Genomic DNA, 15,185 nt, shown 5'->3' on the forward strand with positions numbered 1-15,185 from the left:
CATTATCAGTCAACTGGTTGATTTACTATACATCCACGAAGAATTTTTTCTCAGTTTTTCCATCCCTTAAAACAGTAGTATACTTGAAATAACTTGTTTCTTAAACCTCGCTTAACTACAGTGGTGTTTACATTTACCCCGAATTTTAGGAAAAATTCAAAATCTCGGGGTAAATGTAAACAGTCAGTTTTAGGCAATTCAGGTGCATCAATATTTCTTTGTACCTCATAAAATTTTTCTAGGGAACACTAGCAACAAGTTCATGCAAAAGAAATCCGTCCGTTTTACCTTTTAACAAAAAAAACTAATGTTTTTGGTGAAACATAGATATTCCGTTTACATTTACCCCAATTGACCCTATTTTGATACAATTTTTGAAAATAAACTTTTAAAGAATTTTAATTGCAAATTTTGAAAAGAATTAAGTTATCAAAAATTTTAATAAAATATTTTTAAAGGTAAATTTAAAAATGAAAATAAGCTACTAATTTTTTAATATTTTTAATATTTTCAATTACATATTTCCAAAAAAAATAACATTTTAGAATTATTTCTAACATTTTGGAGAAAACAATATTTTTAAAGTTTTTAATTAAAACTCATCAAAAAATTCATTAGTTTTTTTAAATTATACAAAAAATTGTTTTAAGAAATACAATTATTTTCGAAAAATTACATAAATAAAATATTTTTAAAAACTAATTATTACAATTGATTTGTAATAATTTTTTAAGATTCAAAATTTACTTTTTGGACTTATTAAAATTTTTAAAGAATCACGATCCTGTTTATAATTAAAATTCTTCAAAAATTTGATTATTTTTATTTTTACTTTTCAAAAATTCAATTATTTTAAAAATATTTTACCAAATTTTAATTGTTTGGAAATTTTTTAAAATTGAAAAACTATTATCGTTCAAAAATTATTTATAAATATTTTTAAAAAATTAAAATTGTAAGAATTTCTTTATTATAATTTTTTGAAAATATTACCTTCATAACTTAAGAGAAAACTATGGAGAGTCACAATTATTTAAAAAAATTGATTTTATGTATTTGAATAATTGAATTCTAGATGAACTTTTGGAAAATTATTTAAATTAATTGATTCAGAGATGAATTTTAGTTGAAAATTGTAGAAAATAATTGAATTCAGGACGAGTTATAATAGTAATTTTCAGAAATTATTAAAATTTATAAATTTTACTCATTTTCCGTAAACGTTAATATTTTCGTACTGTAAAAAGAATTTTGTTAGGGAAAGTAATTTTAATAACAGTAAATTAAGATGAAAAGTTTCCCGAACTATTAGACTTTTAGTCTAGGTTCAAATATCAAGTTAACAGTTTGTTATTAACTATTAAAACTATGTTATATCTTCGGACGTAACACAAACAGCGAACATCTTTAGCAAATGCAATAAATGGATATTTTTATTTATAAAACAAAAAATATAATTACTTAATGAGTTATTATACTTTTTAAAGAAAGAAAATAGAAAATGTATTTAACTTTTGATTTCTTATATTTAAATAAAGTAATCACAATTTCTTAGATGATTTTCAGGAATAAAATACAAAAAACGATTTCAATTGTCGAATAATCGATTATATTCAGTAAAACATTTACAAGGTAATAAGATTTGTTCATCGAGTGAACGTATGTAGGTGTATTACATTTACAGGCAAGGCATCTTTCAAAACCATACCAATTCTACAATAATTGCGATAATATAATCATTACTTAATTATACGAAAGTATGTACCATCAAATTATTTTTTTTATATGTATTTATATAATATTATTATTAATATTATCGTTATCCCTACTGTTTAATATTTACTATATTTTCTCAGGAACAAATACATATCTCTTTTTTTTAATTAATATACATCAATTCGCGATTATAAGATTTCATAAAAATTTTGTACAGAATAATTTTTATCAAAATCTAATTTTTAATTTCAAGTATTATAATGAAAAAGAGGAAAACAAATTTTTTGAATAAACTTATTCTGTACAAAAAAAAGGACAATCTTCAAAAATTTCTTCTACAAAAACACATTTCTTTCCTTTCGCTTCGACTTTTTTTTTGTCTTCGATTTTGTTTTTGCTATTCGGATGAATAATTTAAATTTTATCACAGAGGTAACATTATCGGTACCATTTTGTTTTCGTTTTTTTTTCTTATTTTATTGCCCGAGAAGTATTTATTTTTTTTTCACTTCTAATTTCGATTTATTTTCCATTGAGACTGAAAAATCGACAATGATATAAACAAGAAAATACTAACAAAATTTGTGTTATTTGAAGAAGAAAAGACACGAAATTTACGAGAAAATAAAGTGCTTGCGATCGAGAAGTTTAAAGACAACTTTTTTTGTGAGGTACAATTTTTATTTTTTGCATCAAATTCAGAATAATGAACTTTTGCTGAAATTCGTTGAGATTTCACTTCCTTTTTTTCTTCGTTATTAATTTAAATTTCTATTTGTTTTCATCTATATATATTTATTTACTAAAAATGATGCAAAACGAAAGGCAAATGGTTCATTTTTCTGTAATTTGACTGACTTTCCGGAATGTGTGTTCACGTTCAGAAAAATGAATTCTTTTCGTCCAAAATGTTTTTAGTGTATTTTTCTGAGCGCACAGCAGCAAAACTTAATCAGAACCGGGCAATTAAATCTCCTTTTCTCTTTTAAAAAATTTTTTTATCAAGAAATTTTTTTATTTCATTTTCTTTATTTATTTCAAATTTTAAAAGAAAGATAAAATTATATTTGTTGCAAATATTGAAAAACTATTTACTATTGTAAATAAATAAATTAGTTAAATAAAACAAAATTAGTATTGAAAAAAGAGTCAAAAGTGGTATTGCTACAAATTAGCATTAACAAATTTTTAAAAAATTTAATTTAAAATTAAATTGAATGAAAATATTTTTTTTTTTAAATTAATTGAAATTTTAAAAACAGTAAATAGCTGCAAATTTTATTTTTAAACAGTGTGAAAAAATAGTGGGGAGCAATAAAATATTTCAAATACCTAACAAAAACCGAATTAAAATTTAGGAATAACCCAAAATAATAAAAATTAAAATTGAAAATTTACATATAAATTTTCAGTTTACATAAACGTTGTCAAATATTTCTTTCATTAAAAAATTTAGACGATCTCTTGATTAATTTGTTTTTAAAATTAGTAAAAAATTGCCATTAAAAATAAATTTAAGGAAAAATTTAAATAGAAAAATTTCTTGAAATATTCTTAAAATTTTCTTTTATCTCGACTGCCCAACTCTGATTCTGGACTTCATATATAATATATTTATTTATTTATTTATTCTTGTCGCAATTCAATAGCCTTAATACATTATATTTATATTCAATATATTCCTATTTATATTAAATCGACGTATAAACTATTTACAAAAACAACAGACCGAGTACCAACGAATTTCTTGCGAGAAATATTCGTTAATAATATATTTTTTTAATTTTTTTTTACATCCGTTTAATGTTCTATTTTTGACATTGAATTTATTTTCCCAAGTCCAGAAAAAATTTGTATACATTTAACCCTCATTTTGGTAACATTTTACCCCATTCTTTTTGTGTATAATTAACCCCACACAAACACTCTGTGAAAACGGTTATAAATATAACAACAATTTATTTTCCATTTATTTTTAAAGGCCCTGAAAAAATGAATTCAATATCAAAATATTTCTTTTTTTACTCGAATTTCCTTGCCTGAATGTCCGAAAAGAGACAAGAACGCAAACAAATTAATCTACAAAATGAAAAACGCAATTTAAATTGTAACTCTGAAAATCAACAATAATGACATATTTAACAAAAATTGTTCGTAATCCTATTATATGCAAATTAGCCTATATTAATTGTTTTTTACTTTTTTTAAATATCTTTTTTTTTTGTTGCTTCCAAAGAATTTAATGAAATCTTTTTTTTTCATCGTATAGTTTATGCCGTAGAGTTTTTTTTCTTTAACGGTAGAGGATCAGTAAAAGTAAACTCGAAGCATTAAAATCGAGAATATTACTTTGAGTCTATGACTATCTTATTTTTTAGGATTTAATTATTTATTTATTTTTTTTTTTTTACTTATTTGTGTCGTTTCTTGTAAAGTTCATAAAATTGTTAATTATTCTGTTCTTTGGTAGCGCGGTGAAGCACACACTCAACACACACACAAACGAAAGACCCGCACAATAATTCTTATACAAATAGAAAAAAAAATAAAAGTTTTTTTAAAAAAGTAAAAAAAAATTCTACTTTGAAATTAAAAGATGGTCCCAAAAATGGAAGAGTTTTTCTCTTTTTAAAAAAACGAGCCAATCGTGTAAAAAATTATCTAAATGAAAAAGAAAGTATTTTTTACGTGCGCTTAAAAACTTAAAAAAAGCTTTACGAATTTTTTTTCTCAATTCATCAAATAAAAATCCTTTTTTAATTATTCTAGAGCTTTTTTGTTTTCTTACTATTTACAGTATAACGAATATAATATTGTGTGGCACGTGCCCGTAGTATCGAAGAAACGAAAGAAATTAATTTTCATCGTTATTCGTTTTATAAAAACTGAATAGGCGTTTTGCAATTAGCACAAAATATCCGATATTTAAAAAAAATATCCTAAACAATTTGCATATTGCAATATTTTAGGATATTTTGTACTTTTTGTCAATTTAAACAGCAAAAAAAATATATATCTATATATATCTATATATATTTGTATTTATATTCAATAGTTTCGAGCTTAATTAATTAAGTAAATATCGTCTTTCCATTTACTATATTTACACCCTGTCATATTTTTTTTTTATTTGAAACTTGACAATTAATAAAGATTTTTCAAGTTCAAATTTTAGTGTCAAGAGTCGCTCACGATGGAGGGGGAGAAGGGGGCGGAACATGAAGCTCGTTTAAGGCGCTCGCACAGCTCTACTGCCTGCCTGCCTGCCTGCAGGTCGTCATGGTAACACATAAGAGTAAGAGAGTCAGAAAATTCAAATTAAATGTTTTTTCTCCCTTACTCTCATTGCGCCTGCCTGTGCAGGCAGGCAGGCAGTAGAGGTGAGAGAGCGCCTTTAGGATATTATTTCCAAGAAGAAATAGAAAATAAACGGAAACACTGATAATTATTTAGCGTGACAATGTTATCAAGCGTCGATAATATATAAGTTTTTTGACAGAAATCTGCATTGCCGACAGTCGGCCGAGAATGAATCTTGGATTCATTATTTTTATACTCGGTAACATACCATAGAACATGGTTCATTTTTAATGGCGCTGCGAGCACTCGACTCCAAAAAAAAAAAATAATAATAATAACAAAACTCCTCGATATTCGAAATCAAAGAGGTGAAGAAAAAAATAAAATTTAAAAAGAAAGTAAAAATTCTTTTAAGGTTGTTGCAACAATAGTTGTTCAAGTTCATCAGCTGATCGTAGAAGGAAGGCTGCTGACTCTCGATAGCCGGTTATCAATTGTCGCACTGCTGTCATTTCCGTTGCATTTAATTTGTGGCTTAACAATGGTTTCGTGTTCTTCATACTCAAATCTGTTGGTCCTAAAATAAAAAAATTTTACATTAATTTCCAATTGAATTAGAAAGAATATATTTTTATTGAACAATGTCAGTTTTATGTGAATTTCCCGCCAAATTATTTACTGAATTTTTTTTATTTTCAAACTAAAGTTTACATTCTAAATTTAGCAAATTTCCAAATTTTAGAGTAAAATTCAGAAATTCAAAATAGAAAGAAAAGTTTTTTAAGAATTTGGTTTTTATATATTAACATTAAAACCTATCTATTATTTTATTTTTTAAATAATGCATTTTTTCAAAAAACTGTTTTTGGGCAGTTTTTTGAAAAAAAAAATTATAAATATAAGTAAAACATTATTTTAATAAACAATATTAAATTGCGCTAAATCGGTATTACTTAAGATTAAAACACACACAACAAAGGAAATATTAAAATTACAAACAATTCAAGGACTGAAAAGCAACAGTTTAAAAGTTTGAAATAATTTCTCTATTTTTTAATTCTTATGTACGCAAAAGATTTTCCAATATTTGAAATAAATAAAGATCAAAAAAGGAGGGTTGCCAAAAAAATTTAATTTTGTTTTTTCCTGACTTTTCCCTGATTTCCAGACAAAATTTTGACTATTTCCCTAACTTGAAACAATTTTTAAAAAATTTCGATTAAATTTTTTGAAAAAAATTAGTTCCATAGAATTTTTGATTAAAAGTATGAAAAATTCAGATTTTCAAAGATTTTAATTTGAAATCTTTACGTAATTCAATTATTTGTAAAAATTGCAATTATTAGTAGTTTCTCCAAAATTCAATTATTATCTAAAACTTTAACTGAAATTAATTTTTAAATAAATTTTTATTAGAAAATTCTACGAGAATTCAATTATTTAAATACAAACACGGATAATTAAATGAATAATTGAATGTTTCTCAAAATTGAATTCTTATACATAATTTTGTAAACAAATTTTTGAAAAATTGAATTGTGATGGATATTGTTATTTATAAAAATACTATGACTTCCTCCGAATGATTTTATTATTTATGAAAATAATTAAATCACTGAAAAACATTTTAAAATTTATGTAAATAATTGAATTAATGCGAATTTAATTAAATTTAATAAAAAATTAAAGAATTTAATGCCAAATTTTAAAATACTTGATTTTTTCGAAAAAATCTGTGCAAATTCTATTTGAAATAATTGAATTCCTATGAAATTTTTTTTGAAAATAATTGAATCTTTTTGTAGAATGTTATCAAAATTTTTGTTTAATAATTCAATTCTTTTGAAAAATATTATTACAATAGTAAAATATTAAAAATCATTGAAGTAAAAAAATTTTTTTAAATAATTGAAATTTTGTCATGAATTTTATTAAAATTTTTAAAAATAATTGAATTTTATTACTTTTTAAAATAATTGAATTCTTATGGTGAAGACTATTATTTATGAAAATAATTGAATTTTGCAATGAAATTTATTAAAATTCCTAAATTAAAATAATTGAATTTTACAATGAAATTTATTAAAATTACTGAAAATAATTGAATTTTGCAATGAAATTTATTAAAATTCCTGAAAATAATTGAATTTTGCAATGAAATTTATTAAAATTAATGAAAATAATTGAATTTTGCAATGAAATTTATTAAAATTCCTGATTATAATTGAATTTCGGCGAAAATTTGTTTCTATTTAGGATAAAGATAATTGAAATGTTAACGAGAATTTTTAAAAAATTTTTTGAAAATAATTGAATTTCTGAAAAGAATTTTAATACCTATTTATTATGGTAGTTGAATTCTTTCAAAGAATTGCGTTGAAGTTTTTAAAATTAAAACTAATTTCAACAGAAGTGAATTTTAAATTTATTTTAAAAATACTTCATTAAATGATTTATAAGTAATAACTTTATGTCAGTTCTTCAATAAAATTAAGTTATTTAAAATAAATTATTGTCAGAAATAGGAAAAAATTAATGTTCTTTTAGAAATCTTTTTGGTAATTTCATAGTTTATGAGGCAAACGAAAATATACAAAAATTCAGAATTTTCTTATAAATTCTAAACATTTAATTTTTTTAGTACTTTCAATAAAAATCCCTGACTTTTTCCTGATTTCCCTAACCTGTGGCAACCCTGAAGAGTGAAAACCAATTGTAGGACATGCGCAAAATTTTTTAATAGACTCTAGACATGCGCAGTAGCGCTTATTGCACTCTAGGCATGCGCAGTAATGCTGATTGCACTCTAGACGTGCGCAGTAATGCTGATTGCACTCTAGACATGCGCATTATTGCTTCTTTCATTCTAGACATGCGCAGTAGTACTGATTGCACTCTAGGCATGCGCAGTAATGCTCTAAGTACTAAATAACATCAATTTCAAATTAAAATGCAATTCTATAGTGAATTCATAATAATTATTAAATAGAGAAATAATTTATTTAAATTTCTCGCCCGTCAGTTTGAAAATAGCAGTGGCGGTAAATTTAAATACCTTTCAAAGCAAATTTTTGTAACTTAAAAAAAAAAAAGAAAATATTTTTCTATTATTATTTTTTTCTACAGGAAATGGAGAAGAAATTGGATGGGAACTAATGTAAACACCGATAATGATTATTACTTTGTGTACCGTTGCTCAGCAGGCCCGATGTAAAGCTCTGTGTCGGATAAAGTCCAGCCGACAATGTTGGTGGCACTGTTGTTGGTCCAGCACGCTGGAAAGCTTGACTAAAGTTTGGTCTGTACATTGCAGTTGGCGCTGCTGCGCTTGCAACTCCATTTACTGCAGACGAACTGACTATCGTTGTTTGACTACAAAAGCAAAAGATAAAAATTAGTAAATTATAATTAATATAATAAATAATAACTAATATTATTTTTAGAGTCGATAAATTCACTCAGACATAAACTATCGATAAAACAGATTATTTATAGATATTTGACAAAATAGGTTTTACGGTTCGAATCGATAATGTTTTTTTACTAAGTTTTAGTAAACATTTCACAAATTAAAAAAAAATTACCTGACTTTTACTGGAAATTATTGATTGACTTCTGTATATTTATAATTATTTTGATCAATAGAATTTAACTTTATATTTAGAAGACAAAAATCACAATTATTAATCTTGTCTTGATAAATATGTTCACCCGATTATATCGAAACGAGATAGTAATTGAAAAAAAAATTCAAAAAAAACATGTTTTTGTCTATTTTTCAAACTTAATTATCATCATAACAAATTTAAATTTATCTCTTTCAAAGTGCAGTCAAATCTGAAGGGCTTAAAAATGTTTTTTTCCTCCGTTCTTTGACTATATCAAAAAAAAATTATGGATTTTGAATGTGCAAAAGTATTTATAGTATTAAAAAAATTAAATTCTTATTAAAAATATTAAAGGGCAAGTACAAAAATTTGTAAAATATTTCATTTTATTTATTTTATTATATTTATTTATTTATTTTATTTCATTTTATTTATTTTAGCTATTTTATGAATTAATTTATTTTTATAAAAATAAAATTTGTGATATTAAATTAAATAAATAAAATTACTCATTATATTTAAGAATAAATTGAAAAATTTGAAAGTTACTGAAAAAAATATAGAAAGTTATTGAATTTTGAATAATGCGAGAAAGCGGGGGAAAAAGAGGAGAAAACATTATTACCAACCTCATAAGACTCTTATTATCAGTGGGTGTAAGTAGTTTGGATGCAGGTGCAAGTGATAAGGGTGTTGAGGTGAGATTACTATTTTGCAGGTTAGCCAAACTGGTTAATGGCGCCAGCGATGTCAGCGAGGCAGGGGGGGTGTCCTCGCGCTTTCCCGGAAGTGACTTTACCGGCGTGCTTGAAAAATGCTCCAAGCTAGCTCGAACATCCGTTTGCTACAACAGAGAAATAAACTTTTTTTTCAACCTCAATTCAACAGGAAAAATAACATTCAATTCTTCTACTTCTACTAATGAATTTTTACTCTATATAAAAGAACTGGAAAAATTTTCTAATATAACCCAATTATATAATTTTTTTGTATTTTTTAATTTTAAAATACATAGAATTGCAAAAAAAAATTTGTTTTATAATTAGAATTAAATTAAATCTATAAAAGACGATAGTAATTAGTGATGTAAATTTAAAAAAGAATTTTTATCTAAGACGGGTAAGTAAATGACTGTAGGTTCTTAATTTTAACATTATTGTTTTATATCTTAATGTGGTAAACAACTTAATTAATAATTTTATAAATAGTTCTAATATAAAATAGTTAATAACTAAGGCGGTAATTAAAAAATTAATTATCACAAGACAGGAAATTGATATTTAATAATTTATTATTTCCGAATCGGACGGTAAGTTTTAAAGGTTATCAATCAAGAAACAACCATTTATAATTAATTGAAGTAATAATTATAAAATGCATTTCAATAACAATTTCCAAATCGGACGATAAATGAATGACGGTAAATTTTAAGAATTATAAATTAAAAATCAACCGTTAATAATTAGTTATAATAATTATACAATGAATTTTAATAACAATTTCAAAATCTAACGTTCAGTAAATGACGGTAAGTTTTAATATTTATGACATGAAAACAGCCGTCAATAATTAATTATAATAATAATTATAAAATATTTTTAATGATAATTTTAAAATCGGACGGTAAGTAACTGACGGTAATTATTTGAAAAGTTACAATATAAAAAACAACTGTCAGTGAATTACAATAATAATTATGTAAAAAGAGAATTTTTAATAATTATTACAAAATCAGACGGCATGTTTTAATATTTATGAAATAAAAAAACAATAGTTAATGAATTATAATAATAATTATTGAATTATCTTTAATAATTATTTCCAAATCGGACGGTAAGTGGATGACGGTAAGTTTAAATATTTTTGAAATAAAGAACAACCGTTAATTATTAATAATAAGAATTTTAAAATATAACGGTAAGTTTTTATATTTATGAAATATAAAACAACCGTTAATTTATAATTATAATAATGATAATAATTATAAAATAATTTTTATTGATAGTTTCAAAATAGGACAGTATTTATATGACGGTAAGATTTAATAGTTATGAAATAATTAAGAACAACGGTCACTGAATTACAATGATAATTATAATAATACAATTTTTAATAAATATTTCCAAATCGGACGATAAATGAATGACGGTAAGTTTTAAGAATTATAAAATAAAAATCATCCGTTAATAATTAATTACAATAATTATAAAATGAATTTGTATAATAATTTTAAAATATGACGGTAAATGAACGGCGGTAAGTTTTAATATTTATGAAATTAAAGGCAACCGTTAATAATTAATTATATTAAAAAAGAATTTTTTTAATGCCAATTTAAAAATTGGACGGTAAGCGTCTGACGGTAAGTTTTAACAGTTATAAAAAAACTACCGTCAATGAATTACAATAATAATTATAATATGAGATTATTTAATAAATATTTTCAAATCGGACGGTAAGTGAATGACGGTAAGTTTTAATAGTTATAAAATGAAAAACAACTGCTAATGAATTATAACAATATAATTATACATTAATTTTTAATAACAATTTAAAAATTGGACGGTAAGTGAATAACGGTAAGTTTTAATATTTATGAAATAAAAAGCAAGCGTTAAAATTACTTATAATAATAAAATTAATTTTAAAAACAATTTCAAAATCGGACGGTAAGTGAATGACGGTAAGTTTTAATATATTTGTGAAATGGAAAACAACCGTTTATATTTAATTATAATAATTATAAAATGAAATGCAATAACAATTTTAAAATCTGACGGTAAGTGAACGGCGGTAAATTTTAATATTTAATTTTTAATATTTATTAAATTAAAGGCAACCATTAAAAATTAATTATATTTAAAAAAATAATTTTTAATGACAATTTAACAATTGGACGGTAAGTGTCTGACGGTAAGTTTTAATAGTTATAAAAAACTACCGTCAATGAATTACAATAATAATTATAATATGATATTATTTAATAATTATTTCCAGATCAGACGGTAAGTGAATGACGGTAAGTTTTAATATTTATAAAATGAAAAACAACTGTTAATGAATTATAACAATAATTTTAAATTCTTATTTTTAAATATTTATTTCCAAATCGACGGTAAATTAATGTCGGTCAAATTTTATATTTATGAAATAACAACAACCGTTAACAATTAATCATTAATAATAAAAATTATAAAATAATTTTTTATAGCAATTTATAATCGGACGGTAAGTGAATGACAGTTAGTTTTAATATTTATGAAGTAAAAAGCAACGGATAAAATTACTTATAATAATAAAATGAATAATAACAAATTTTAAAATCGGACGGTAAGTGATTGAAGGCAAGTTTTAATATTTATGAAATGAAAAACAACCCTTAAAATTACTCATAATAATAATAATTATTATAAAATTACTTTAAATGACAGTTTCAAAATAAGACGGTAAGTAACTGACGGTAAGTTGTAATAGAATTATATAATATAAGAAACAAAACCGTCAATGAATTACAATATTAATTATAATGTGGGAATTTTTGATATTATTTACAATATCGGACGGTAAGTGGATGACGGTAAATTTCAATTGTTATAAAATGAAAAACGACCGTTAATAAATTATAATAACAATTATAAATTATTTTTTAAAGGTAATTTCATTAAAATTAAGAACTTACCTTCAACAAGAAGGTAAGTGAATGACGGTAAGTAAGTTATTAAGTCAAGCGATAAATTTAAAACAGTAAAAGCGAAACTTTAACGTATTTTCTAAAAATTTTAATAAATTACAGTACTCTTAAGTACTTTAAAGACTAAACGATAAGTGTAATTGATATTTATATCACAAAATTCATTTGTTAAAAAAAATATAAAAAAACAATAATAAATATAATTTTTCGCATTTCACAATTCACTAGACATCCAATAGATTTTTTTGTCAATTTATCAAAAATATTTTTCCCAAAGATTTTAATTCTCGATGAAATATAAAATATATATTTTGTACAGTTGAGTTGAACATGTAACAAGTTGGATTTGCTTATCTAGACGTGGGTTCTCTGAATCGTGTGTGGATGTGTGCGAGGAGGAGGAGGATGAGGAGAGTGCGAGAAAAAAAAACCGAGAATTAGTGTGGCAACGGAAATTTCAAGCTGACACACTCTCTGGGGCGATAGTGACTAATAACGACCAAAACATAAAACTAAAACGCTCGACGATTCGCCTCGTGTGCAGGCCTCTTTTTTGCTTCACGAATTGATAGGTTTATCGCTTTTCATTTTTACACGCGTCGCTCTAGTTTGCTTGTCCTTTCGACTTCCGAAGCGCTCCGAAAGTAATGAATGGAATCACTTGTTTGTGGGTCGCACGTTATATTACGTCCAATATTTAAATCCCCCAACTCTCCTCGGCAGTATTTTTTTTCATATTCCTTTCTCTTGAAAAAATGATTCAACATTTCTTTTTCTTCATTTTTCCCCCCAGAATAAAATTTTATCAATTACTATAAATTTTACTATACAATAGAAATAATATTCTTTCTAAGGAATAATTATTATCGAGAAGAAACGAAAAAAAAAATGTTTCGCAATACTGATTTGAAGAAAACATCAACAAAAGAATCAAAGCGAACGAGCAAAACCAACTTGTTATGCAAACCTATCGATCCTTATCAGCAACGATAAGCTGCAAAGGTGAACGAACGAGTTAAGCCTCAGATGGTGGTTAGTAGATTATTGAAGTAAAATTTCTGTGGTTTCAAGACTCTTTTTGATAATAATAATTAACACTCACTTTTCTACTATACCCTCAACCCTCATCAAAAAAAATTTATTATACGAAACAATTTTTTAATTAATTTCCAAATTTATTATTAAACTAAAATATAAATTCACAATTAAATGTAAAAATTAAATTTAAGAGTAAAACTTGAATCTATCTTCATTATATAATTAAATTTATCAACCCCATTTAATTTAGATTTATCGAAACTAATTAAATTTAAATTATTCGAATCCAATTGTACTTGTATTTATTGAACCGCGTGTAAAATGATATAAAAAAATGATGATATAAAAAAAATTATATAAAAAAATTAAATAAAAAATGATTTAATTAAAACGCAAAAATTTTTTTACTAATATTATTTATTTCTCTAAATTAATTTAAAAAAAATATATTTCGTTAATTTTTAAAATATGTTTCAATATCTATAATGACAATTTTTTAATTTCAATAAAAAATTGAAAAAAGGGTTAAGTTTTGCAAAAAAAGAGTTTTTTAAACGATTATGATGATAATGGTGATTTTACAATATAAAAATTGCGACATGTTAATTAAAATAAATGACCTGATGCTTGTGGGCAGGTTTGTACACCTGTTTATGGAGGACCCGAAGGTTCTTCTTTCTCATTTCAACGCTTCAGGTGGCTAATCACAGTCACTTATCACCGATTGGCTATCGATCACTGGCAATCGATCGTATCGCTCGCGGCAGGTGAATTATTTTTTAGGGAGATCATCGGCGTAGACCGGCGCGCGACATGAATCGATATAAACAACCCGAGAAACCGTTCAACTTTTTTTCTAGCACGTGCTTCTCTCTTCTCGCGTCTTCTTCGTTATATTGGTGTGGGTAAATGAGAAAAGAGAGAAAGCGAAAGACAGAGAGAGAGAGATTAATCAATGGGAGGAGCAAACGCGAAAAGAGACGGAAACGAAACAAGTTATTTTACGAGAAAAACAGGATGAATTTTTGTTTCAGAATACATGTAAATGTAAACATCGATAGAAACGAATAAATTTACATGAGTAAATTAAATCAAAATTGATATATATATATATATTAAAATTTACAGAATTAGAATATTATTATATTTTATATAATACTTAACGCTTTTTTTTGCCATTTTACACCCCCCCCCCCCACCCCATATAACAAACTTTTACATACATTTGCGCCATTTTTAGGCTGAGTGTAACAAATATATTGACCCCCCCCCTACCCCCTGAAGCGTTACGTAATTTAAGTATGACCCCTAGGTAAATCATATCATTTTTTGAAATTTAAAATTTTATTTGAACGAAGATTTCTTCTTTTTAATTACTATGCCATTTTTAATAAAATCTTGTTGCGTTCTATAATTCTACCAAATTCGATATATAATTCAGGGTAACAGGGATTTTTTTTTGACCGGGAAATAACAAACTTCTGTTTTTCTCTGACTTTTGCTTGATTTACAGACTTTTGACTTTTTTCCTGACCCTGAAGAATATTTTTATTCACTTTAAAAATGTGATCGCGTCTGAAAAAAGGGACTTTATGATAAAAAAAATCGATTTTTAGATTTAGACGATTTTTTACATTTTAAGGTCCTTGAAATAAAATGCAATTAGGTAATCCTGGGTTAAAAAACTTTTTTGGTCATGCGGTCCCTTTTCTCAGACGCAGTTACAAATGATTAGATACTCAAAAAAAATGTTCTATTACATTTATTTACGAATTTCCTAAATTGTAAAATTATTCAAAAACACCAACAACTTCATTTTCAAATAAATATTT

At 24.5% G+C, this 15,185-nt stretch overlaps 1 protein-coding gene across 2 annotated transcripts in view; it reads right to left on the reverse strand.

Annotated features, from left to right (window-relative positions):
* Positions 1-2,077: 2,077 nt before the first annotated feature.
* LOC122502299 (nucleolar protein 4-like) overlaps positions 2,078-15,185 on the reverse strand; it is a 119,277-nt gene continuing 106,169 nt past the window's right edge. The window contains exons 7-9 of one of the 2 annotated variants that reach the window (XM_043612278.1): positions 9,254-9,468; positions 8,207-8,388; positions 2,078-5,593 (exon numbers count right to left, since the gene is read on the reverse strand). In XM_043612278.1, coding sequence (XP_043468213.1) covers positions 5,427-5,593; positions 8,207-8,388; positions 9,254-9,468 — 564 coding nt within the window. In that variant the 3' untranslated portion in view covers positions 2,078-5,426. Of the gene's footprint in view, positions 5,594-8,197; positions 8,389-9,253; positions 9,469-15,185 lie in introns of both variants that reach the window. The other variant, XM_043612277.1, reaches the window with a different exon arrangement.

The sequence above is a fragment of the Leptopilina heterotoma genome, unplaced genomic scaffold (assembly GCF_015476425.1).
Source record: "Leptopilina heterotoma isolate Lh14 unplaced genomic scaffold, ASM1547642v1 Lhet_227, whole genome shotgun sequence".
In the NCBI taxonomy this organism is placed as follows: Eukaryota; Metazoa; Arthropoda; class Insecta; order Hymenoptera; family Figitidae; genus Leptopilina; species Leptopilina heterotoma.